At 45.9% G+C, this 27,714-nt stretch overlaps 1 protein-coding gene, 1 long non-coding RNA gene and 2 pseudogenes across 4 annotated transcripts in view; 3 read left to right on the forward strand and 1 right to left on the reverse strand.

Moving 5' to 3' along the window:
* The window catches only part of VPS35L (VPS35 endosomal protein sorting factor like), a 95,364-nt gene that overhangs the window by 26,077 nt on the left and 41,573 nt on the right, over positions 1–27,714 (reverse strand). For all 3 annotated transcript variants that reach the window (XM_036225458.1, XM_016156904.2, XM_016156903.2), the window contains 12 exons: positions 19,318–19,364; positions 18,464–18,575; positions 17,841–17,957; positions 15,949–16,002; positions 13,208–13,288; positions 9,489–9,551; positions 8,261–8,346; positions 7,053–7,133; positions 5,193–5,256; positions 2,940–3,038; positions 1,361–1,438; positions 422–536 (listed from right to left, as the gene is read on the reverse strand). In XM_036225458.1, the coding sequence (XP_036081351.1) occupies positions 422–536; positions 1,361–1,438; positions 2,940–3,038; positions 5,193–5,256; positions 7,053–7,133; positions 8,261–8,346; positions 9,489–9,551; positions 13,208–13,288; positions 15,949–16,002; positions 17,841–17,957; positions 18,464–18,575; positions 19,318–19,364 (997 nt within the window). The remainder of the gene's footprint in view (positions 1–421; positions 537–1,360; positions 1,439–2,939; positions 3,039–5,192; positions 5,257–7,052; positions 7,134–8,260; positions 8,347–9,488; positions 9,552–13,207; positions 13,289–15,948; positions 16,003–17,840; positions 17,958–18,463; positions 18,576–19,317; positions 19,365–27,714) is intronic.
* On the forward strand, positions 535–5,606 carry LOC118606471. The gene is made up of 2 exons (XR_004952428.1): positions 535–764; positions 1,026–5,606. It is a non-coding gene; the product is annotated as an uncharacterized LOC118606471 (long non-coding RNA).
* Positions 24,223–24,341, forward strand: LOC118607111 (annotated as a pseudogene).
* Positions 25,143–25,261, forward strand: LOC118607557 (annotated as a pseudogene).

Raw genomic sequence — 27,714 nt, forward strand, 5'->3', positions numbered from 1 at the left:
ACAAGCGCCTGGAGCAGAACTCCCAGCCCCAACCGCAGCTGTAGACAGTGTTCACTCCGTACTTACCAGATCCTACTCATGTGTCTCTGGAGTTTCAAATGTCAACAATGAAAACCCAACGAATCTGCTGTGAGGAAGCACTCCTAACTTGAACAGCGCTCCAGGCACACACGGCCCGGAGGTCTGAGCTGCCTGACCGCGTCTGCCTACGACGGACTCGAAGGTCCTTGCGGGAAAACGCCCCGCTCCGTCATCTGACGATACACGTGTGCGCGTCCGCTGTGCTCCCTACAAACGCAACGGATTTAAAGCTCCCCGTTTACTGACGGCCCCTTGAGGAGTCCCTCTCTCCCCCGACACGGGCCGCACGCCCCCGCGAAGCCGGCTTTCCGGAGAGGAGACGCTGACGTGACGGGCTCACCTTGGGAGAGGCACTGGTTGGCCAAGGCCACCTGACCAGAATGCAGGTAGAGGTTGAGGCGCGTGAAGATGCCCCCCAGGGAGGGGATGGTGATGAAGCAGTAAGCGACGCAGGCCTAGGAGGAAGCGGGGACACCAGGTTACGCGGGCAAGGCCGTCGCGGAGGGTCAGCGCCCTGTTTTCACCCGTCGTGTATTCATTTTCAAGCAAAAACACGTAACCTCCCCCGTTCCGAGCCCCGATTTCTCCCGTTCGCCTCTGCTGAGTCTGTCTCTCACGGAGGAGGAGGGACAAATAAGGAGAGTCGTGGTGTGTGAAAAGTAAATCCTCATCCATCGTCACAGGTAACGGCTAACACTGGGTTTAAAAGTGGCCATTTAAACCGATTACTTCACATAACAGAAGTAATTAGAAGAAGAAGTTGCCTAAGAAAAAGGTTGAGGTCGCTGAGGAGACCGGGATGAGGCGGGGCCGGCCAGGGCCGAGGTGCCGATGCGCCCCTGAAATCTGGGGGGTAGGAGTTCATTTTGCAAACTGTGGATATGCCTTGCTTTGATAAAATTCTGAGCAGCCTGCTTAAGGAGCTGAAATATTTTTTTTCAAAGCTGGCCGCTGACCAAGAGAGAAAAAAGGTACAAGGCCTTCCAGACGCGGGCATGACTACAGAGACGGCCGGGCTGGCACACAGAACCCACGTCCGCCTCGGCCGGCTCCCCGCGACGCGCGTCAGAACTCGGACTCCTCTGAGCGTCTCTTTTGAAAACATTCCGAAAACTGGTTAGTCCGCAGATAACGCAAGGAAAAGGTAATCTGGGAAATCGATACGAAACCACGCTTACCGTAACACACTTGTCTGTTTCTGGGAATAGCAAACTAGGAACTCACAGGCAAAGCCACCCGCCGGGGCTCAGCGTCTGCGAGTCTCATCCGTGGCACGTACCCGGACGAACGCGGCCGTCTTTCTGGAATGGCTCCCTTTCATCACCTTCCTCGTTTCCATTGCCAAGCGGTTCACGCTCTAGATTTGTTAACAAGCGAAGGAGAAAGGGTGATGAGATGACGGCGGCTGACTCGCGTCTTCCGCAGAGACACGGGCGCTAACTGCATGCGCGTCAACGACACGGACTGCGTGGGGCCGAGACCAGGCAGCGCTGAACCCTGACGGGCTAACGGGGTCATCGGACCTGATTGTATCTGGGCCTGAGCAAACATCTCCAGGAGGCTGGAACGAAAGGCACTTACTGAGTTAGTCACGCCTGTCAGCTGGCATTACAAGTGAGCAGTTTCTGGCTTAATGAACAGCTAGGGTTCACTTACTTACTCCTTACTCCATTTCCAAAAATCCCACGCACTACGTTTAAGATCTTAGCGGTCTTCGGAGAAACCTCCGAACCGGAGCGTGAGCCGCACGACGCAGCTCCGCAATGCTAACGAGAACCACGAGGAAGGCGGCGGCAGGGGCTGGCCTACGAGCTGTGCATTCGCCAGCGCACCCACTCCTCACCCAGCTCGGGTGGGTGCCTTAAGTTTAGTATCACTACGTAACCTGATAACCAGCAAACAGATACATAAGAAAGCTGCTCATCCATGAATTTACGGGAAGCAGTTAAAGAGCCTTCGGGAGTCTTTGCACAGATAGGAGGGGTTTGGACCCGCGGTTCCCAAACTGTGCACTGTGACCTCCCTCCCCACCCCCGGAGCGTTCGGCAAACTCTCAGAGGCCCCTCCACATTTTTTAAGGACGACACCGCAATGCTCAGTTGTTGAGCACTGGGCAAAGCACCGGTGAGAGGCGGCTCACAGATTCGCCACCGGAATGCACTGCGCTCCTGCAGTGACAGCCCATCTCCGCAAGACTGGGTTTAAGGCACCTGCCGTGACGGAAAGCAAGCACTGTGCAAACTGCAACGTGGAGCAGAAAATAAGTGCAGTGACGTCCCATCTGACTCCAACGTTTGCGAAGCTGTGCAGTGCCCAGGGTGGGGACAGACTTCTTTAGTAAATAATTACGGTTATTCAAGAGTGAGGTCAAAGTCTATTATTTTTCTTTCAATCTAGGCATATTATTGTTTCAAAGGGCTATCAAATTGTAAGCGCATAAACACTTAAGCTGCTTGGGCCTGACTTCTTAATATGCCGAACTATTATTTATTTCTTTTGGCCCGAAGGCACCGTGACAGATTACTGAAAGGCTCCATGACCTAAGGGACACTCTGCTTAGTATTTCTGTAACTAAGTCATCAGTGCGACTCACTAACTCTTTGCTGTTGGCATGCAGGAATGAAAACACGTTTTTGGAGAAAAAGAGATCAATTAAAAACCATCCAAAGACTTAAGCAAGGTTGTAGATTTTACTGATGACTTTGAGAAGACACCTTTTGTACCTCGGGATCAGGAACCATACGGCGCGGGGGGGGGAGGGGGCGGTCAGAAGAATCTCAGATTAAAATTGGCGCCTGACAGATAGATGCTCGACGAACGTTTATTCAGAGAACAAACAAACGAATGAGAAGCCTTACGTGAATCAACTGCACGAGGACGGGCTCCAGATTGCAGAACAGCGACCTGGCCTCGACGTAGAAACTCAGCTGCTGCTCAAAGTCACGGCCAAAGGAGACCTAGAGTCAGGGAGAGAGATGCTGACGCCCTAGCAACCGTGAGCTTCCCGGGGGCAGGGACAGGCGCGGTGAGGATGAGCCCCCGAAGATCCCCCAGGTATGGGTGGAAATGTCAAGAGTATGCGAGCAAACACACACACACACACACACGCTCACTCACTCACTCACTGGAAAATACCCTGACTAGACGTGACATTACTTCGCCAGGCACGGAGCTGAGACATTACCAGTGCCACCTCATCGTTGTGACATGGGCACTGGAGTAGAACATAAGAAGGCCGAAGGCTATAGGACAGAATCTCGAAACGTAAACGGGGCTTCCCAGACGAGAAGGAAGTGACGGAATTCTGTCAGCTGTGGCCTTTCTTCAGAGCACGAACATGGTCACCGGGAGCCATCGTCAGAGGAGTGTCCCCAACAAGGGCAAGCCCGTTCTGCTTCCTCGGCGAGATTCCAACGTCAGCGGCTCACGGTGGCTGTGGGAGCCTCAGATGGAAGCTTCTCCAGCATTAAAAATCCCCTCTTCTCCTCTTTCCTCAGATTTATGAACAGCTGGGTAGTAGGACAAATTCTGCTGCTACGGCGATCGTTTTTGTCCAGAGGAGGAGGCTTAGCATTGCTACCTCCATCACTGCTGCCGGGTTCCGCACCTAACTTCCTCACGGTCTTTTCCATTATAACTCAGCGGCTTTCAGACAAAGCTAGAAAAGGGGCAAATGCCACGTGATCGGCAAATCACTCAAGGGCACGGGAGGTGCTGCTGGTAAAAGCCATTGGTATACACCTCCTGCTGGGGGGATCGGAAGGCCGATACTGAATTGTCATCAAAATTGGTATTTTGCCCGCGAAGTTAGGAGGATCGTGCAAACGACCCCTGCTGCTGAGTGAGTCACGTATTCAAGGTTGTTTTCAAAGCCATCTAGGTATTTTCATCCCGGTCGGCCTTTGTCTTGACGTGTCTGTTAGCAGTTGGCGTCCGGCTTTGCACACCAGGAGTGGAGGCGAAGGCTGTTCTGGCGAGGAAGGCATGGCGGGCTTTTCCCAAAGGAGGCTCCGGGAATCCCTCCCACTCTGCTTGTCCTTTCCGTGTCCCTGTGGACGCCTCCCATCGGAGACGGGGTCTGCTTTCCCTCCCCTCCTCGGGGCTGGCCCTGTGACTTGCTCTGACCCAAAGGATGAAGTCGGACAAAGCGCCAGCCACCGAGACCGCTAAACCTCAGCCTTTGAAGGCCCTGAAGCTTCTGTTTTTGCCTTCGCCACATCTCAGATGAGACGATCGAAGAGAAAGAGGTCACGTGGATGAGAAATGAGACACCCCGGCCAGCAGCCAGCAAGGAGCAGAGCCCCAGACACATGAGCGCGGCCATCCTGGACCCTCCAGCCCCACGTCCTGCCACGCGGAGCAGCCCTGTGACCCAGCCAAGCCACAGAATTGTAAGGATTGACAAAACACTGTCGCTTAAAGCCACCAGGCCTTGGGGTGGGCTGCCATGCAGCAGGGGAAGCGAGATGGACAGAGAGTGGACGCTCGGCACTCGGCCTCATTTCACCGTCTGATGAGCAGCACGTCGGTGTCTCGAAAAGCCCTTCTCCTGGTCCCAGACCACGTGCTTCCAGGTGCCCAGGTGTGCACGTGTCTCCCTGGCCTGGCCAGTGGGTGTGTTTGTCCTCCCTCACGGCAGCCATTTGTTCGGGGGTGGGCCGGTGACCCAGATGACCCAGCACCTCGGCTGCGGCCCTGCCCACCCGGCTGCAGAGCTGGGAGGAAGCCTCGTGAGGAGGGAGCCTCCGGGGGGGAAACCCAGAGCTCAGCCACGAGCCAGAGACGCACAGGCGGCAGGCCCTGACGACGCCATGGCGACCCCGAGCCCAGCGGCTCCTGCCAAGGGTTCCATCCGGGGCTTCCTGTCGCAGGAGCCAGTAAGTGTCCCCTCCCGCCTCGCCTTTCTATTTTTTTTTTCCTTAGGTCAGTTTGTCTTGGCTCCCTCTGCCCCTGGGAGAGTGCTGGCTAATGTCACATGTTTTCTAACTCCATCTCATCTCAATAAAAACGAAGAGCACCAGAGAACACGACGTGAACTGCTCTCCCCAGCGTGAAGGTAAACAATTACCTCACGTTTCCAAGAGCACGGAAGCGCCCTCCTCGATACTTACCATTTTTATAAATCCATTAATCAAACATGCCAGCATTCTCTTCTCGTCCTCAAGAGTGAGTGCACTGAAATCAATAATTGTACATAATTAACACTGAGGGAATAAATGAGTTTCTAAAAGAACAAAATGTATGTAAGGACTAAGCAATTTAACAAGGAGGAACATTTTGCATTTTCTTGATTTAAAAAACTCCCAACAGGCTGTGTTTCCTGTGATGAAAACATGTAACCTAAATTAATATAATTTAAATGTGTTTCATCTCTCTCAAATATGCTGTTCTCAAGATATGTCTATTAATGACAAAACAGAAGGTAACTTTCTCTTTTTTGGGCAGAAAGGTCCCACGTCAAATGCTGTATATCAGAGAACTTTTGTTCAACATTATAAAAAATTTCAAACAGAAAGCAAAGTTGACTACCCACACATCCAGCCATGAAGATCCTACCAATAGTATTTTATAATATTTGCTTTATCACATAACTATCACATAACTATCCCCTCTCCATCCATCAATCCCTCTTATTTTAGGGATGCATCTTAAATTCAATCGTTTCTATTTAACAATAAATTTAACACTACTATAAATAAGAAAATTTCAAGGCCTTATAGTTTTGATTATACGTGTGAAAACCTATAAATAGTTCCCCAAATTTAATCTAAAGAAGTTTTGAGAGCCTGGAGATAACAGAAATCAAGGTTTTAGTTTGTCGGTTTGTTCTAGGGGGAGATAAGTATTGGCAGAGTCTTCACACGTTCCTCCAATACACTGCGGCTCCTCATCCTCTGAGACTATATTTTCCAGCCTCCTTTGCAGCTAGGTATGGCCGCATGACAGTTCCGGCTGATGGGATGTGAGTGTGAGTGTGAGCTATGCATGAGCTTCCAATGCCCACGGACATGGTCAAGGTCGGTCGGCCTCCACCAGGAACACAGAGACAACACCTAGAGGTATGGCAGAGTTACAAGACAAAAGGAACCTGGGAAACAAACCTATTTTATTTAAGCCAACACCTAATATCCTACTAATACAAGTGCCTTTCTGAATATTTTCTGTGGCTTTATTTTTATTTTGTCCAATGAAACTCTATAGGTTCCATTTATTATGAAAAGTCTTGATATTTTGTTTTTTATAGCTACCCATAAAGTTGAAAGCACAAAGTCACGAAATAAAGATTCTAAAATTCAGAGAAATAAAAAAGAACTACAATTCGTCTTTGTTGATGGTTAAGATCTAAAACAATTTTCTCAATGCTTGTAACATTTTCCAGTAAATCAAACTGCTCTATTTAAAAATTCTTTGGGGACTAGAATTTCAGCCACAAATAAGAATGGCCTTATGGAAACATGTGGGGGTGGGGGGAGGGAGGCTAGGAAGCAAAAGGATGATAATTTGGTCTTTGACGCAAAGGTAAGGCCAGTGGACAGGTCTGAACCTCACTGCATACTGAAAAAATAAAGTCCTTCATGTAAGGAGCATGCCCATTTGCATTTGAATTTCAAATAACCGGCTAAGAAGAAAAACTTAAAGGCTATGTTACTGGATGAGTGAGCTCATTGGACTATCTGCTGCTCTCAGAAATGTCTGAGACAAGGAGTTTGAATTCACTTGGATGAAACCAGGCTTGTTCTCCCCGCAGAAATCTCTCTGTGAAAACATCTGCCACCTCGTTTTTCTCACGAAGGTTACCCCTCAGCCTCCCTCCTCTCCTGCACTGGAATGGCCTTGTTAGCAGGAATGTTAACAGCCCTCGTAAAACAGTGTCATTCGCAGTGGCAGCTTAAAGCCGTCATTCCCTCACGTCCCATTACGTGGTATGAAGACCCAATCCAGGTTACGTTTCGGCCTTAAGTGGGGCTTACTTAACAGAGTCGTGCATGGTCTTGCAAACGTGCAACAGGGCGTTCAGAATGACGGGGTCCTTGGTGGGCTCTTGCTGATGCCTAGAAGACATTTAGAGATTAAAGGAGAAGCGACATCCGCTGAGAACAATGAAAGCACTTAGTTCTTATCTACTGGACAACTTCGGCAGCAACAAATGATCCGTGTGCGTGAACCCAGCTCGGCCACCGCTAATGGACAATATTCCCGCTCCCTCTTAATTCTTCTTTCACTAACGAGTTCGCTCTTCTATACATAGCTTTCCGTAACTGCGAGAGCCTGGTAGAACTGCTACGTTTCCCTAAGCCAGGCAAAGGGTAAACCTGGTTCCTTATCACGTTTCTGGAACCCTCTGAAGTTGTCCGCAACCTGTCTACAACTGTGTTAAAGTGCCGGGCATAATCATTAATTTGGTTTTTCAAATAACATAAAAGGACAAGCTCTTAAAATAAACATTTATGTAAGTAAAGTAGGGATATTTGTTCCAAGCATATGGAATTAATCTTTTAGGAAAACAACACTTCAAACAAAGCTTCAAAGATTTATTCGAGCAAATTCCAACGGAACTTTCCCAACTGTGCTTGAGTTGCATCCTATTTTTTTAAGCAAATCTACATACTTAATATTTAAAGAGACTTTTAAACTTGTCCTGAAAAAATAATATACATGAATCAGACTAAACTAGTTATATATTATCTAACAAAACTTTAAAATAAACATAAATATGCGACCTTTAAAATAAAAATCTCTCCTCTATGGGCCACACCTATACTTATTTCATGTACCAGCAGTAACGAGAACTGGGAAAAATACATTTAATAACATGAAAAGAACTGAATTTGAAAACTGATCATGAATCTATATACTGAAGATGGAACCTTGACAAGTAAAGTATGACTTTATCTCATAAAACATTACTCTCTACGTAGCTCATCAATACCTCGTGCCTTCCAAAAACACACGGGAGTCACATGCAGTGACGGCCAGGCTCCTGCTGACACTTATGACTTTGTCTTCTTAGGTGCTAATTATAAACTTTGATCACGACTGCTCCTTTAATGTAATTTCCCTCTCCACGTATTTTAGGTACGAAACACGTACACGTGACTGGACCTCGGAGGGCATAAACTGGTTTCCTATCAACAGGGATCAGGAACTGGAACTTCCGATCACGATGTGTTACACTTACTTGATGAAAATGTCCATGATGCATTTGCAAACCTCCACCCGCACACTTTCTTTTTGGAACATGTCCAGAAATGGCAGGAATTTTTCCTAAAAAAAAAAAAAAAAAAGAAAAGCACTCTACATGCAATTTTCACCAGTTATTGCAAGGAATTTATGGGTCACTATTTCTCTGAAGGTCAGAATAGAGGCAGGGGTCTACCCATCTGAAGTGGGTCGGAGGCGGACCCCCTTGAAAGCAGGGAGAACCCCGAGGTTTATGAAACAGGATCAGGGCCAGGTCCGGCACGTCACCTGGGCGACGTGTAGGTGACCCTAAGCTTTTCTGGCTAACACAATGAAAAGCGGGCTTGCGTCTTTTTACGATGGGCCTGCCGCACACAGAAAGAAGAGTCAGCCGTTCATAGTGGGCTCTGCGTCCTGCCTCCAAGGAAGTGACTGTGTGACGAGCAAATTACACCATTGCTTCCAGCGTCAGTTCTCCCAGCTGTGAAGTGGGAACAGCAGCTCCTCCCACTTCTCAGCAGTGCTGTGACAATGACGAAGCGATGCGTGGAAAGTTCTACCACAGTGCTCGTGGAGCGCGGCAAATGTCCAATAAACAACAGCTTCGATTTTTAAATAAGCAAGAAACCAGAAACATACAGTCTTGTAAATACACATAAATGGAAACCAGAAGAGGGAAGGGTGCCAGGGAAGAGGGCAGCGAGGGGCAGGGAAGGTCCGCACACACACGGTCACCCAGGTCTGGACTTGGCCAGGGCGCTGCTGCAAACTCACAAGGGTGTCGCAGGATTTTTTAAGTTTTTGAGGGAAACATAATACATCTTCACTGTCAGACACTGAGACAAGCCTTAGCTTGACGTGTTTCACAGCTTCGACCTTAGACTGCGTGGTAAAAAAGCCAGTTCTCCCGTGAAAATCAAGGCAGAAGGGGAAATGTGGAAGGAGGCGTCCAGCGTGACTCCCCGGTCTGAAGAGCTGCGTGGCGTCGGCTGGAGGCCACGTCTGATTTCTCTTTCGGTCTCTGCACACTTTTTTCAAACGCTGATTAAGTTGTTATGACATAAATACTTAAGTTGTTTAGACCCAACTACTTTATAAAAGGAACTTTATGAAAGTGTTTCTTTTGGCCTTGGTCATCATGACCAAAAACAAACAATGGCTGATACGCTCGGGGAACCTCTGACGCAGATATAAATTTCCCAAGATAATTGAGGAACGTCACTTACCACCGAGAAAAGAACTGAGAAATCATGGAAGTGGGCAATCACTTTCTTAATTATTGACTGAAGCTGCAAAACAAAATGAAAACCACATCTTATTTACTAAAACTCAGATTTCTTTAAAAAGGCAACCTTTTCATAATTTGCAATCAAAATTATGATGAGAGACCCGGATTGCTCGAGAAAACAGGGAGTTCCTGTCAGTCCTGTCTCAGCCTGCGTCTGCCCACCATATTCTGTGGTCTTAGCGAAACAGCTTCTAAGCCTCGACTTCCCCTTCTGTAAAATGGAGAGCAAAGCAGCATCTTGCTCGCTGTGAGGATTAAATGAGATGCTTCAGGTACACAGTGCCTGCCCTTCAAAGCCCGCCATTAAAGTCAGCTGTGACGATTCCTGCAGTGGATAAACGTGACAAATGGGTGGGGCCGGGTGCCAATAAAACTTTATTCCCACGAACAGGCAGTGGGCCCTGGTTTGCCACCCTCTAGTGGAGCCCATCGTGACTGTGGACAGGCACTGGACCGTGTTTGCCAGTCGAGTCGAAGGCCACATCATTACTTGAGGATGGTGGCACAGTCTGTGAGGCCGGCCCCAGTGCCCAGTACTGAGGTCACCCTAAGGTGCACACAGTCCTGTTGACAGGACGTTGGCTCGAGGGGACCAAGACCTGCTTTTTCTAAATCAAATGTAAACTCTTGACGTTACAGTCAAGAAGAGAAAACTTACTGACAATTACCTTTGTTTATACTAAAAATATTGCTGCTTAACTCCTTTGCAAAAGAAATTGCTCACGTTCCAAAAACATGATATTCAGAGGTATAAGCATAAGCCCAATTCATAATTAAGTAGCTGACTAGGTCAGTCAAGCAAAATAAAGTACTTTAAAACTTCCTAACAAGCAACATTCCAACACAGAGCATTATAAGACATTGTAACCCTGGTTAAAACGGTTCCTGAAACTTATCCATAGCCACTTATCCCTTAAGAACAGGAAAAGATTTTTAATACTTAAGTACAGTCACACATCATGCATTTTCTGATTTTAAAATATAGATTTTTTCCATCCACATTTCATTATGAAAATGCTGAAACAAAAACGATTCGAAGGATATATGACAAGCGCCATTTACTTATCACTGAGATTCTACAATCACCAACATTTTGCTGTATTCGCTTCATCTCACCTAACCGTCCAACGGCAGAATATGTAAACACACCACCACATGCACTTCTTAACTTTTTATTTTGAAGTAATTCCAAACTTGCAGAAAAACTGAAAGAATAGGTACAAATAACTCCCACGTTATCTTTACTCGAATTCACCCTCACCCATTTTCAATATTTTGCCGTATTTGTTTTATCGTTCTTTCTACGTAGGACACGTATTTTTCTTAGAACCATCTGAGGGTGAACCGCATAGATGTCGTGCCCTTTAGCACTTCGTATTCCATTTGTATTTCCTAAGAATAATCATATTCTCTGACATTTCCATTTCTGCTGTTATCAAAGTCAGGAAAGTTAGCACTGGAATGACTGTGATGCTTTAATCTACCATCCGTATTCCGACCTTGTCAACTGTCTCAATGCGTTCTCTACGGCATTATTTCTTCCTCCGTTCGGTAGAGGATCAGGGCTGCATTTCATTGTCATGTCTACTTGGTCTGCGTTAATTTGGAGCAGTTCCTTAGCCTCTCTCTGTTATTAATTAATGACGATATCTGTGAAGAGCACAGGCCAATTACTTTATAGAGTGCGCCTCAATTCGGGCATGACCGATGTTGTCTCGTGGTTAGATTCAGGGAACGTATATCTACTGGAATGCAAAAAAGATGATGCCATGCCTGTCTCAAGATGTCTACCTGTTCCTCTGGGGTGACATGAATTTTGACTAGCAGGTAAATGGCTGTCCGATTTCTCCACTGCATAGTTACTATGTTCCCTCCTGCAATTAATACTCATTTTACAGCAAGACCCCATGAGATATGAAAATGTCCTGCTCATCAGACCGCCTCCTTAGATGTCGCATCTGTTGATGATTCTTGCCTGAAGATTAATGATTCTTGTCTTTATTGAGATAGCTGCAAATGGTGATTTTTTTTTTTAACTCTACCATTTCTTCCACATTTCTCAACTGGCACCCCTGCCCACTTTTCCCTACATCTCTGTATTTATCTATTTGTCATAAGGATAATCTCCTGGACCCTGCTGTATTCACTGGGCTATAATCCATTACCATCCAATCAGTTTTTTGAGTACTTCCTTACTTTCTGGCACAAGAAAATGTTTTAGGCTCACTCTGTACCTTCCCTATCCCCAACATGGAGTAAGCCACTTCTCCACAGTGACGTGATCCTCACTTAAGACCGGAGGCTCAGGACGGATACGGGTGGCTGTCCTGAATGCAGGCCAGCTGACCCCAGGGCACCTGAATTATAATTGCTCTCTCTCAGGAATGGATTGCATTCAAATCATTACATTACTTCAAGTTTTCAATTAATTCGGTCCCTAGCAAAGTCTTACTGAAATATCCTCAACATTACACACTTTATTCACGCGATGTTTACCAACAGCCTGCTGTGTAGCTTGCGAACTGCTTACATCACGCCTAAAAAACGTCAGGCAGTCGGTACTGGTCAACAGATTGTAATGACGAACCACGTTCAGTAGCAAATGGTGAAAGTTTCGTAAATTAGCAAAATTTAAGACTTCTAAAATTCTTACAAGAATATGTAACTAATTTCCCTACATTAAGCTGGAAACCGATCACAGGCAATAAGTGCCAGAACGTCATGTTATTAAATAAAACATAAAATCTTAATAACGTCAAAAGTCACAGTAAGTGAGGAAGCTGAGCAGGGCCGGGCCTGGTTAGTACCCGGATGGGAGACCACCCAGGAAGACCAGGTGCTGTAGGTGTACAAAATAAAAAATAAGGAATTGTAAGCTGACAAGGTCCTTGCGTTCTGTGAGGTCAACCAAGGGTTGCCTCGCCTGAAAAAAAAAAAAAAAAAGTTACGGTAAGTGACTCTGAGCTGGAGTCTAGACTGGAAGGGAACAAATCCGCTCCCGAGGACATCGTTGAGTCCGCTGACGAAGGCGGAGCGCGGACCGTGGCGTAGGCAGCAGTGACGTGTTCACGTTAAACTCCCTCGAGCTGGTAACTAACCTGTGCCGCCCGTCCTTGTTCTTAAGAAACACTCACTGAACAATTCGGAGGCAACGTGGCATGATATACGCAATCCGTCCTCCAACGATTCAGAAAAGATTTACACACACACATGCATGCATAGATATGTGTGTCACATGACGATAATGATGACGCAGAGATGGAAAAGTTAACGGCTGGTTAATGTGAGCAAAGAATAACAGGGCTGCCCTGAGCTATTCTTTCAACTTTCCAATCAGCTTCAATTTCTTTCCAAATATAAGAGTTAATTGAACTGAAAACCACAGGCGCCTTACTGTAGCCAAGCCACTGTGCCCGGGTTTCCCACACAGCATCCCAGCTAGCCCTCGCAGCCTCTCCGAGGGTAGGACGATTGTCACCCCCCTTTCACAGATGAGAAAACTGAGACACGAGGCCGAGTAACTGAGTAAAGGACACGCGAAGACGATCTGGCAAAGCCGGGACTCAGACTTCGTGGCCTGACCCACGTGACATGCCATTTTCACTCGACGGAACGAAATCCCCAACAGTGTGGGCGTGAGACAGGAGAGTCTGCTACCTGGGGGTAGGAGTCCTCGAACGCACGGTCCGGGGTCATGTGCTTGATGACGTCAGCCAAAACGGTGTTGATCTCGCGTTTCTGAGTGGGGAAAATGGAGGAAACCTGTATGAGACACTGCGTGGTGGTTGTTGACCATCTTACCGGGGAAAAAAACGAACATTTTTAAAATATATCACACAGCTTCCAGAAAATAGTTTTGAGTGCTCCGATGGAAATGTTACGAGGGGAAGAAAGTCCCACCCATACCAAAGCCCTAAAGGAGGCCGTGTCTACACCACCTCAGGACTGGCTTTGCGCTCTCCACGCTCGCCCTGGGTGCTGGCAAATTCGGCCGTGCCCCTCTCCACCCGCCTGTCCCAGGCCCGTCCCTGGGTGCTGCAGAGACCAGGGAGGCGTTGTGGGAAGAGCAGAGACCTGCTCCCTACAAGCCAGGTGACCCATTGCCCACTTCCCTTCTGTCGTGTGCATCAGGAGTCGGCCAACCACAGCCCAGCCCCAGCCCGATGCCTGTTTCTGTACAGCCTGTGAACTAGGAATGGTTTTTACAATCAAACCGAAAGAAGAATGGTATTTCGTAACAGGCACTAGAGTTGGATACTTGTGACAGTGATCGTATGGGTCCGCAAAGCCTCAAGCATTTACTGTCTGGCCCTCTACAGAAAGCGTGCTGGCCTCTGGTCTATACGAAAACAGTGACGTCTCCTAGCGAGGTGGCTCTGAGGCCGCCCGGTTCAGAGGAAAAGTGCCCGGCCCTCAGTTCGTGTTATCTAAAGAGTTGCCATCATGTTAACTTTACTGTCTGGTTTAATGCTCATTACATGGACATCACTATTCCCACTCTACAGATGAGGACGTGGAGGCTCAGAGAAGTTAAGTGACTTAGCTAGGGTCACACAGCAAAAAAAAAAGAAAATCTGATGACAACACTAAAGTAAATAAAGTTCCTTGGAAAAAGAGCTGATTCGAAAACTGGGAGAAGAAATGTGCTAAGGGGGCTGGAACAGCTTAGAAAGCAAAGAAAGCATCGAAGACGACAGAGAGCGTGTCCGAGGACTCTGAAGCCCGCTGGAAGCCGCCCACAGGACACAGGTGGGACAACTGAGCGTCCACAAGGACATGACTCAAGACGCCGAGAGTAGCCACAACTCACCAGCCGCTTTGCGGTGTGGGGAGGTGAACTCATGTTCTGAAAACTAGTAAATAAACTAGTCGTGGGACAAAAACGGGCATCGGTTCTACCTTTCCTGTACCGACTGCACCTTCAGGGTAACGAAATGCCTGACGAGAGGAGCTTCTCTTTACACAAATCGAGAGGACACGATAACTCTGAGTGTCACCATTTCGCAACCTGTGATAATCTATGAGCTGCCACGTGCTTCACGTGCTCACGCCACAGAGACACGGAGCACCGCACCACCAGCCACAGTGCCACAGAAGCAAATCTGAAGCTAAGTCTCCAGAATTAACTGCCAATTTATAGGAAATACGGAAGGCAAAAGGACACGCTGAATGTCGCCATAGGGATGCCAATTACGGAAGCTCCACGGGACAAACGACCCAGTTTCAACATATATGAGTTACCGCGAAAAAAAGGGAAGGGAGAGGGAATGAGAGAGAATTTCCCGAGCAAAAGAACCCTAAGACCCTATGTCCCAATATATGGACCTTATTCGAATCCTGATTCAACAGATAAACTGTAAAAAAAAAAAAAGAGACAATTGGGGAAATCCAGACGCTAATTTTTCACGATATTAAAGCATTATCCATTTAGTTAGGATAACATACTGGGATTTTGTTTCAGAGAACAGAATTCTTATATTTTATGCACATTTGCTAAAATAACGACAGATGAAATTTGACGTCTGAGACTTGCTTCAAAATAATCCAGGAGTGGGGAGAAAAGGGGTCAGGACGTAAATGAAACAGGACTTGTCATAAGCTGGCCATTTCTGGGTGATGAGTATAAAAGGGATCGTGTTTCAAATTTCCATAGTAAAACATGAAACAAAAGTTGGACAAAAGAAACAAAATCAATAGACCAGGATTTATACAATGCTCAAAACAAGGCAAAGCCAAGATCTGGAGTTAAGTGCCAGGACGGTGGGACCTTCGGCTCCCAAACGCTGGGGGCTGCGACGTGGGGAAGGGCGTTTGGGGGGGACTTGGGGTTACTTCCTGTTTCTCGATCTGGACAATGATTATCTGGGTGTACCTTGTGAGGATTCACTGGGCAGCAAACTTACAATATATGTGCTTGCTACGCTTCCATTTTTAAAAGTTGGTTAAAATAAGCAACCCTGGGATCCAAATCAGTTCTTCTGCTTCTAAAGTCTCTGCTCTGTGACAAGCCCAGTATTTCTCACACTCCGGTTCCAGTCTGGGCCTCGGGAAAGAAGTGTCATTGTGTGCTTAGAAAATAATTACATGCGAGTCTGGGAAATACTGCTTCCTAGGCCCCCACGGAAAGTCACAATGCACCTTAGCATATAAGCGTCTAACGTATCTTACCGTGAAAAGACTGCTTAACTTTGTGCAACGCAGCAATTCCCAAATTCACACGTGTGTGTGGAACACTTTTGTTACTGCACGCATATTAATGCTCCATCACACTCCAGTATAAAACTCGTTTTATAAATTAAGAACTGCCATTATAAAATGCCTAAGCTAGACTTATTCCTTACTATAAGCGTGAAAAAAATACATAATTCTTTCCAAAACAACATTGCAGCCACACATACCGTGAAATGCTTGCAGGTGTACTCGACCCACACTTCGGCACAGTTAATGTAATCCTGCAGGGAAAAAGAAAAATGTCTTTAGAACCAGAACACCGTGGTCGACCCGACGCGAGCAGGTCGTCATGCACAAACAAACCCCTTCACGGGCTGTGATGACTTGAAAGAGTTGACAACTGACAGGAATTTCAGCGGTTCGTCTGCTTCCTGCCTGTACAAAGTAAACCATCTGCCCTATAAAAGGGTGATGTGTATATATTGTAAAAAGTTTAAGAAAGCACAAAGGTTTTAGGGAAGAAATCATGTGCTAGGTTCAAGTAGGAGTTAGACCCATGGAGAAACAACGAGATGGCTAAGGAAATGAGTGATCAACTCGGTAAGGCTTCACGCCTGGGAAGTCACTCAAATGGGAAAAAAAAATGGTCAAGGAAAAATGTAGACTGCAAGTATACATACCTCTTCTGTTCTGAAAAAAGAAAAAAAAGAAACAAATGGGGGTGGGGAAAACGGTTATCTAATTCACACGAGAAAGGCCAGGAACATTCTAGGTGTGACTGGAATGCTGGGTCAGGGGGCTCCCTCCCAGTCCCTCCACCATGTGAAGAGAAAACCATGAATACAGTTTTGAAGCACTCGAGTACAGGCACTGTAAGTCCCGAAGTTCTTGATTTAAATACCCTAAATAAGCTGTTTTAGTTAGCCAATCAGAGTTAGGCTAAGCAGAGAATTTCGACAGCTGGATTTTAGTGAGGCTTTTGCTAAACCTAACCTAGATGTCCCATTTTTTCATTGTTTCTAATTTTTCTAAATTATACCACCATTCTCAACATACTATCGTAAATGCGATTAGCAAGGGGTTTACGGCTGCGCTCATTTCAGTACCTCTCTCTTCAGAAATGATTCTATCAAACGCCGCACACATCTCTACCCAGTTATTCGCTGGGTTACGTACTGAACGTCTGTCCAGCTCACAAGGGGATGGTGTCTGGAAGGTGATTAGGTCATGAGGGTGGAGCCCTCGCGAATGGGATCGCTGCGCTCCCAACCTCTCCATGTGAGGAGGAGAAGCTGCAGTCTACCACCCAGAAGGGAGTCCGCACCAGAACCCGACCCTGCCGGCCCCTCATCTCTGACTTCCAGCCTCCGGGACTGTCGGAAATAAATTTGTTTTTCATAAGTCACCGTCTCGTTACAGCAGCCGGAAAGAACTGGGACCCACTGTGGGCAGGAGAGGACCAGCGCAGGGTGTGCCGGAGTGTGGCTTCAGCCGATCCCGCAGCCACGGAGACAGCCAATACCATTTTCCCTACCAGAAACCACGCGAGCTGCTGGTGAGCTGCCACAAGGCCAGCGAGGCCACGAAACCCACCACGACGGCTGTTACCGCGCGCACCTCAGCACTAACAGCAGGTGGTCCGTCTCCCCAAGATCTCCTGCACTGGAAGTCTGGGGATAAAAGAGGCTTCCACCATCTCTGTTCAAGGGATAGAAGCTGGGATTCCCTTTTGCTAATTTCTGCCCTGATGGCTGATCTTTGATTCCGGAATATCCTACTAAACTGATATTTTCAAGTCCAAACACTATTGACAGCCGCATCTGGATGCTATTTGCAAAGTGACAGGTCTTTTAAAGTTTCAAGTATTTGCGACTTTGCATCTTTAGTGCATCCTGAGGCATCAAGAATGAGACATCATTGGGATACGAAAACCAGAGAAATGTATCTTTAAGGCTATCGGTTCCCCCTCGTAAGTTAACAAATGATACAATTAAAAGAAGTTGACTTCTTGTTTAAAAAGAGGTGCAATGAGTTAAAAGATAATTTTTTAAAAAAGAAAGCATACACTAACATAACTTGGACAAAAAGCAGTCAATCTAAGGTCGGAATGGCCACCCACCTGTGGATTCTTCAATTTGGTGATCACTTTCCAAGCTTCACTGAGAATCGCAAGTCGATCGCCCTCGGGAGGATCGGCCAAGGCCAGGTTCAACCCCAGCGAGCGGAAAAGGAGATGCTACGAAGAACACCAAACCGTTACGATGCTGGAGATTTTAAATCAGAGCCGTTTCGGGCTCAGGGTCGTACCCTTCGGCCCGCCTCGGGGTTGATCTTCCCACGGCTCCTCTCCCTGAAGCTCAGCCACAGACCACAGGCCCCACAAGCTAGACGAAGATACGCAACGTAACGGGCTGGCTCCACGTCCTGGTCTAGTTCCTGGGCCACAACATTCTGCTGGACAAAGCTTTTCGCAAGTAACGAGTGAAGACCTGCCTTTAAACACGCGAGGCCACGGTCTTCCCTAAATGCTCCCCAGGGAGCGAACTGCACGGATGGCCCGCAGCCGCCACGCCGGTCTGGCAGGCCCAGCCCTAATTCGACTTCCGCCGAGTTCTTCGGGGACCCAGCCTTCGCCTGCTCTCCCATCAGCCCGGGCCACCCCGCAGCCGACTCTCTCCCAACCAGGGCTTCGGGGAAATGCCCCATCTCTGCTCCCCGCTGCGCACTCAGCCCGCGGCCCACCTTGGGGAAACCCGACTCGTCGCACTCCTTAATCATGCCAATGAAATCCATGGACCTCGTGGCGACGAACTCGGCCCGGAACGCTGACATCACGGAATTCAGGAGCAAGGCACTGCAAGACACGCGTACGCGCCCCATGTCAGCAGACCGGCCCCGCGAGAGAGCCTCTTTTCCCTTAGGGCGTATGTCACCAGAAGGATGACTGACGGCCCTTCAATGCGAGGCTGAAAAAAAACTAAAGTACAAAGGCAACCCCTAGAGATCGACGCGGTGGTTGGTCACATTGGGAAGTGGATAAATGTCGAGATGACTGAATGAATGGACACACGGGTGGGTGGGTGGCCGCGTGGCTGGAGTGATGGACGGACAGGTGAATGAGCGAGCAATCAAACCCATCCAACGAGAAGCAAATGGAGCCTTTGATGGGCCGGTGCACTAATAAAACTAAACATTAAGGAACAGTATTGATCCCGGCTGCAAACACATAGCCGTCCACATCCCTCATGAAAAGCCCTGTTCTGGGACCTAGGGACACTGTGACTTAGAAACATCCACCACCAAGAGGAGAGAGAGGAAGACAGAGTTCGCCCTGACCTACTGCTTGCCGGAGCCCCACGGGGAACGGAATGTACTTGAATCCAATTTACAGATAAGGAGAATAGGGTACAGAGAGGTCAAGTTCACAAGCTACGAAGGGCAGATCCAGGCTTCTGCAGCCAGGCGACTGGACTCTGGTCTCCTGCCCCCCACACTGTCCTGCACCCTCCTGCCCACACAAGCATGCCAAGCTCAAAACACACACACACACGACTCCATTTTCAAACTCATGCCTTGTGAATTTTTTTAAAACTTACTTGTTTCCAAGTTTCTTACATCGCTCCATCATCTCGGTGAGCAGAGTCTAATAAATTTTTAAAAATAATGAGAATTATCAGGTTGGAGATTCTAAAGCAACATTTCCCCCCAAAGGAAGCAAATATTTTACTCATTGCAATACTCTTAATAGCCTTAGAGCTAACCTAAGACTATTGTGCATCTTCAAAAGAGCTCCTATTTTAAAAAAACGTCAGTGGAAGTATCCTATAGGGCAATGCTCCTGGAAGGTTCTGAATGGCACGGACAAGGCCACCCCTAGGACAAAAGAGCACTCACCCTGTCACTGGGCTACACACTTTACAAATCTTTTCTTATCTATTCTTCACAATAGCCCTGTGAGGCCCACTTTACAGACGAGGAAGCCAAAGCTCAGATAAGTTAAGCCACTTCCTAGCAAGTGGAAATGAGATCTGTATCTGGTCTGGCCTCGAGGTCAAAAAAATAAGAGAGTCTTCTTTATAGTGCCATTCCGCCCTCTCCAGCCGTGTTCCTCTGTGTCCCAGGTGATGCCTGAATAATCGAGGTGATAGCCGACTATGGAGACAGTGTTGGTAGCCCCAAACACCCCCCGCCCCCACAGAACCCCTGATTTTATTCAGACTTATGTCTCTGCCCAACAAAAATCAGGTTGGGTCCTTTTATAGACAGAGGTCCCCCCGCTTCATATGCTGAAGCCCCAAACCCTAGTGACTGCCCTTGGAAGCAATAAGTACGAGACGAGGTCCTAAGAGTAGGGCCCTAATCCAACAGGGCTGGTGTCCCTAGAAGAGGAGGAAGAGACCCCAGGAATGCACACACACAGGGAAGAAGCCCACGTGAGGACACAGGAAGATGGACGTCTGCGGGCCAAGGAGAAAGGCCTCACAGAATCAGACCCTGCTGGCACCTTGGTCTTGGACTTCCGGCCTCCAGAACCATGAGAAAATAAATTTCTATTGTTATGGCAACCTGCTATGGTGACCTAACCCTCGAGGTAATGGTGTTAGGAGGTGGAACCTTGCAGGAATGATGCCGTCTTGAGGGTCGGACCCTCATGAAGAGAATTCGTGCCCTTGGAGGAGTGGCCCAAGAAAGCTCTCTTGCCCCTTCCTTCCACATGAGGCCACGGCAAGAAGACAGCCATCTATGAACCAGGAAGAGGGCTCTCGCCAGACACTTAACCTTGCACTTGCCAGCTCCCAGAGCTGTGTGAAATTTGTTGTTTCTGAGCCCCCCAGTTTGTAGTATTTTGTTACTGCAGCCCAAATGGATTCGGTAAACGAATAATATGGGTCCAAATCAATAATGGTGGTCTCACTCTGCCACCAGTGGGGGGTTTAGACATGGACACGTGACCCATGTCTAGTTGCTTCAAGGAAAGATTTCCTTGTTCTTAAACAGGAGCCCAAGAGACTGAAGGCTCCCATCGCTCTGCCTCGGGTGCAGCCACATGTGGACATGACGCCTGGAGTGACGGCTGCCACCTTGCGATCCGGGCATGACGGAGCAGAGAGGACCGCCCTGCCTGGCCCCGTGCCCGCGCTTGTTAACGCAGGAGAACACGGTGAATTATTTTTCTGGGGCCCATGAGCTGTCTGTCCTTGCAGCCAGAAGCATCCATATGCAGATAAAATTGCTGATGTCACAAATGGCTTCCCTGACTCACTCACGGGGCAAATCTATGTGAAAAGTCATTCTTGAAGACCAGTACCAAAGTGGTTTCTGGGAAAGTTAGAGAAAGAGCTATTCTATATAATTACCACACCAATACTCACAAACACACACAAATAGTCACTCAGGGGGCAACTTTAAGGTACTAGCCACTAGTCCAGGCACTGGGGACAGGGCAGGAAGGCAGTCAGATAGAAATCTATGCCCTCATATGTCTTATTCTCTCTTACACACACACATACACGCACACACACACACACACACAAATGAATGAGACATCTTGGCGCACCTCTTCTAAAAACGTGACGCAGGGAGAATGCCAACATGTGGACAAAACATCTGGCCATTAAGACAAAACAAATGCTTACCATGTTCTCTTTTTGTAAGAGATGAATGCATTAAAAACGCATCCAAGACTCTAACTTAAAAAAAAAAAAATCAAAGACTATTGTCATACAGGAATACCCGTACACGTACAGGGAGCCAAACGTCATGGCTCTCAAGCAGGTCTGTTAGAGGTTACGAACATTTCTTTCTGAAAAGGGACAGGATTGATTATCTTTGGCAAGAACGAGAAGGACAATAGTTCAAACTGGACTGAGATCGCGACACACCCGTTGGCTGAGAGAAACCACTGGAAAACTGGCAACTCAGCACGTTCGTTTGCAGACACAAGAGAACCAGAAGCTTCGTCAGGCGCCTACATTTCGTTAATGTGTAACATAACTGTCTTTATAAAAATTAGAAAAACAAATGCTTACAGACGAAAGTTCACACAATATTGTCACGTGTTGGGTACAACGCGAATGCCCCCCCCCAACTCCCACATTCTAGGGGTCACCGGTGCCAACGTTGTGGTTTTCACCTTTGTAAGCCTTTGTCTGTCCCCTGTGAATACATGCCTTTTGTTATCAAAACCTGTTTGTCGTCGTTTTACAAAAATAATCACACACATTGGGCTGCAGCTCGTCTTCCTCACTCGAGAACCTGGCGGGGCCTCCCTCTTCCTCTCAGTACACACAAATCCACCTCACGTTTTTAATGGCTGAGGAATCCATACCATAAATATAACGTCATTGTTCGAGCTGCCCTAACTGATGTATTTTTAAAACTTTTTATTTTGAACCAATTATAGACTCTCATAAGAAATTGCAAAAATAGTAGAGAGGTCCTGGGGACCCACCACCCCGCTTCCCCTGATGGTTACGTTTTTCATAAATATAGTTAGTGCGTTACCAAAGCCAGGAAATTGACACTGTGTACACAACTGACTCGTCTCCTCACCAGGTTTTACACGCACTTTTTGTTGTGGGAGGAAGGGTTTGCCTTTGTGACGTTTCGTTAACATGGGTCTGTAGAACCATCGTCATATTTAAATACTGGATTTTTAAGGTTACAGGTTAGGGTTACACCCCCCACTTTAAAAGCAGAGGTCAAGAAAAAAGAAGTTGGGCCAGCGCTTCTATTTGCTAAACAAAATTTGACTCATATGCAGCCCAGAGTGCTCACAAATTTGTACTTCTGTTTTTACTAAATAACTTTCTAATCAGTGTTTGTAAATACTGCTTCATGAAAAAAAGATTTAAATGATATGCATATCACAATTTTCTTATTTTTCTAAATGAAACAGAACTGTAAAGGGTAAGTAAAATCATAAACTAATCTTAAGAGCTAATAGCCTTTCTTCCAATCCAGGGTAAGATGGCTCGGATCTCATAAACTATTTCAACGTGACTAAAAAGAAATCCTAGGGGCTGAAGGCAGTGGCGTAGGTGGCCACGACACTGAGCTCGTCCCCTCCCAAGGACACTCCGAATATGCACCTTTATTTAGAGCGATTCCTCCTGAAAGACAACTGTCAGCCAAGTATAACGTTTCTGCACAATGAGCCAGTGAGAAAGAGAGACCGCAGAGCTGAGGGACCACCCGGGACGGGAGCAAGTGGTGAGTGCCGTTCTCTGTGTGTTCCTTGCCAGTGGACAGGTGGCCCGAGCTCCATCGAGGTTCTCTGGCTGACCTGCAGGGTCACTGTAACACGTCCCCAGCCATCCCTACTGGGCACCATCACCTGCACATGAGAGGTCCCTCCACCGGGAGACTGATACAGCAGGTGGGGTAGGGACCTGCTTCGCGCACCCGCTGGGTTTTGTGGGCACGCAGGGCTCCCTTGCCTGAAGAGCGTGCGGAGCTAGTAAGATGTGGCAGTACCGCCTGCAGGGCTACTCCATCCCGAGAAAGTGTGGCAACAGTGGGTCAAGCTGTGTGCTCTTGTGGCCGGGCACTGTCCACGCCTACCCTGACTACAACCCGCCTGCCAAAACCGACCAGCACACAGTCCACGCAGAACCCAAATTTTCAAGACTGGGAGAGACGCGATTTCATCTAACTCATAGGAACAAACACAGAAAACACGACAAAATGGGGAGACAGAATAATATGCCTCAAATGAAGGAACAAGAGAAAACTCCGGAGAAAACTAATGAAGCAGAAGTGATCTGCATGATAAAGAATTCAAAGAAACGGTCATAAGGATGCTCAACAAACATGAGGATAGAAGAGAGGAACTCAGAGAGCACTTCAACAAAGACTTAGAAAATAAAGCACCAATCAGAGCTGAAGAATGCAGTCGGTGATGGAAAATACATTAGTAGAAGGAATCAGCAGATTAGCAAGGACAGAAGAATGAATTAGCAACCTGGAAGACGGGATAGTGGAAATCACCCAATCAGACAGCAAAATGCAAAAAGAACTTTAAAAAGTGAGGATAGCGTAAATGGACTATATGCTCCAATCAAAAGACAAAGGGTGGTGGAATGCATGAAAAAAACAAGAACCATCTACTTGCTGCCTAAAAGAGACTCACTTTAGATCGAAAGACACACACTGCCTTAAAGTGAAGGGATGGAAAAAGATACTCATTCCATGCAAAAAGAAACAAAAAGAAAGCTGGGGTGAGAATGCTCATATCAGACAAAACAGATTTTCAAATGAAGAATGCAAAAACGGACAAAGGACATTACTGAATTTTGAGGGTTCAATCCAAGAAGCGAATATAACAATTGTAAATATCTACACAACCAACTAGGCGCATCCAAGTATATAAAGCAGATGTTAATAAACATAAAGGCAGAAATTAACAGTATTACTATAATAGTTAGGGACTTCAACACTCCCACTTACCTCACCAAGTAGACCACCCACACAAAAAATTAATACAGAAACAATGCCACATTGTCTACGGCCACGCCACCCTGAACAAGCCCGATCTCATCTGATCTAAGAAGCTAAGCAGGGTCGGGCCTGGTTAGTACTTGGATGGGAGACCACCTAGGAAGACCAGGTGCTGTAGGCGTAAAAAATAAAAAAGAAGGAATTGTAAACTGACAAGGTCTTTGCAATCTGTGAGGTCAACCAAGGGTTGCCTCGCCTAAAAAAAAACAAAAAATAAAAATAAGTTCCACATTAGACCAGTTTGACCTAACAGACATTTATAGAACATTTCATCACAAAACAACAGATTACATATTTTTCTCAAGCACACATGGAACGTTTTCCAGCACAGACTACATCTTAGGACACAAAACGAGCCTTAATAAGTTCAAGACGACTGAAATTATATCAACCATATTTTCTGACCACAATGGCATGCGACTGGAAATCAACTACAGGAAGAAAACTGAAAACACACACACACACACACACACACACACACACACGCACACGCACACAATGGAGATTAAACAACATGATTCTAAACAATCAGTGGATTAAAGAAGAAATCGAACAGGAAATTAAAAAACTACTTTGAGTCAAATGAAAATGAAAACACAATTGTACAAAATTCATGTAATCCAGAAAAAGTAGTTATAAGAGGAAAGCTTATAGCTATAGAGGCCCATCTCAAGAAGCAGGAAAAATCCCAACTAAATTACACGTAAAGGAATTAGAACAAGAGAAACAAACGAACCCAGAGTAAGTAGTTGAAAGGAAATAAAAAGATCAGAGCAGAAATAAATGAATTAGAAAAACAACAGAAAAAATCAATAAAACTAAGAGCTGGTTCCTTGAAAGGATAAATAAAACTGACAAGCCTCTAGCAAGACTCGTCAAGCGAAAAAAAGAGAACATAAATAAAATCGGAAATAAAAGAGAAGTCTATAGCCATGCCACCCTGAACAAGCCCGATCCCGTCTGATCTCGGAAGCTCGGCAGGGTTGGGCCTGGTTAGTACTTGGATGGGAGACCACCTAGGAAGACCAGGTGCTGTAGGCGTAAAAAATAAAAAATAAAAAAATAAGGGATTGTAAGCTGACAAAGTCCTTGCAACCTGTGAGATCAACCATGGGCTGTCTCGCCTAAAATAAATTTTTTTTTAAAAAAGAGAGATTATCACCGACACCACAGAAATACAAAGAACCATTAAGGAATACTATGACCACTTATATATGCCAATAAACTGGACAACTTAGAACAAGTGGATAAATTTCTAGAAACATACAACCTTCTAAGACTAAACCGGAAAGAAACAGAGAAGTTGAAAATACCAATTACTAGCAATGAAATTGAAAGAGTAATCAAAAAACTCCCAAAAAACAAAAGCCCACTCACTACCAGACAGTTTCACAGGTGAATTACACCAAACATTTGAAGAGAATTAGTACCTAGTCTTCTCAGACTATTCCAAAAAATTGAGGAGGAAGAAATGCTTCCAAACTCATTCTATGAGACCAGCATTACCCTGATGCTAAAACCAAAAACACCACACCAAAAAAAGACAATTATAAGCCAATATCCCTGATGAACACAGATGCAAAATTTATCAACAAAATACTAGCAAACTGAATTTGACATTCTGTTTAAAGGTTATACACCATGATCCAGTGGGATTTATATATACCAGGTGGTTCAACATTCATACAATTAATGTGTTTCATCCCATCAACAAAACCAAGGATAAAAATCATGTGATTATCTCAACAGATGCAGAAAAGGCATCTGACAAAATCAGCATCCATTTATGAAAAAAACTCTCAAAAAAGTGGGTATAGAAGGAACTTTTCTCGAGTTGATAAAGGCCATATATAACAAGACCACAGTTGACATTGTAATCAGTGGTGAAAGCTGAAAGCTTTTCTTCTAAGGTCATGAACAAGACAAGGATGCCCACTCTCACCACTATTACTCAACACAGTATTGGAAGTCCTTGCCATAGCAATCAGACAAGACAAAGGAACTGGAAAGAAGGAAGTAAAACCATCGCTATTTCCAGAGAGAGAGAGAGAGAGAATGAACCCTAAAGAGTGCACCAAAAAATAGAAGAATTCAATAAAGTAGCAGGATACAATATTAACATATGGAAATCTGCTGCATTCTTATACATTAATAATGAACAATCAGAAAAAAAAAGTCACATTTACAGCTATAGCAGAAAGAATAAAATACCTAGGAATAAATTTAACCGAGAATGTAAAAGATCTATACTCCAAAAACCATAAGTCACTGAAGAAAGAAACTGAAGAGGACACAAATAGATGGAAGGATTCGCCATGCTCATGGAATGGAAGGATTATCATTAAAATGACCATTCTACCCAAAGCAATCTACAGATTCAATTCAATCCCTATCAAAATACCAATGGCATTCTTCTCAGAACTTGAACGAACAATCCTGAAATTTATATGGAACCATGAAAGACCACGAACAGCCAAAGCGATATTGAGAAAGAATCATAAAGTTGGAGATATCACTCTACCTGATATCAAACTATACTACAAAGCTATTGTTATCAAAATAGCATGGTACTGGAATAAAAACAGACACGTAGACCAAGAGACTAGAACAGACTGCCCAGAAATAAACCCTCGCTCATATGGTCAACTACTTTACGACAAAGGAGTCAAGGATACACAATGGAGAAAGAACAGTCTCTTCGACGTGTGGTTTTGGAAAAACTGGACAGATACATGCGAGAAAAAAAAAAAAAATGAAACTAGACCACTCTCTGACACCATATACAAAAATAAAGTCGAAATGGATTAAACACTTAAATGTATGGCCTGAAACCATAAAACTCCAAGGAGAAAACATCAGTAGTAAACTATCTGACATCGGTCTGAGTAATATCTTTTTGGATATGTCTCCTTGAACAAGGAAAACAAATAAATGGGACCTCAGCAAACCAAAAAAAGCCTCTGCGCAGTGAAGAAAACCATCGACAAAACAAAAAGACGACCTACTGAATCAAAAAGTATATCCACAGGTGATATATCTGATTAGGGGTCGACATCCAAAATATATAGGAACATATACAACTCAACCAAAAAAATAAACGATCCGATCAAAAAAATGGGAGAAGACAAGACATTTCTCCAAAGACATACAGATGGCCGACAAATACATAAGATACTCAGCATCACTAAACATCAGAAAAATGCAAATCAGAACCACAATGATAGTGCCTCACTCCCGTCAGAATGGCTATCATCAAAGTCAATAACACGCATTGGCGAGGATGTGGAGAAAACAGAACCCTTGTGCACTGTTGGTGGGGTTGTAAACTGGAGCAGCCACTATGGAAAACGGTACGGAGATGCCTAAAAAAAACTAAAAATAGATCTACCATTCAGCCCAGCAATAATCCTGAGAATTTATCTGAAGCAATAATCAAAAAGCACTAATTTGAAACGATATACGAACCCCTATGTTCACTGCAGCAGTATTTATAA

The sequence above is a fragment of the Rousettus aegyptiacus genome, unplaced genomic scaffold (genome assembly GCF_014176215.1).
Source record: "Rousettus aegyptiacus isolate mRouAeg1 unplaced genomic scaffold, mRouAeg1.p scaffold_m13_p_8, whole genome shotgun sequence".
In the NCBI taxonomy this organism is placed as follows: domain Eukaryota; kingdom Metazoa; phylum Chordata; class Mammalia; order Chiroptera; family Pteropodidae; genus Rousettus; species Rousettus aegyptiacus.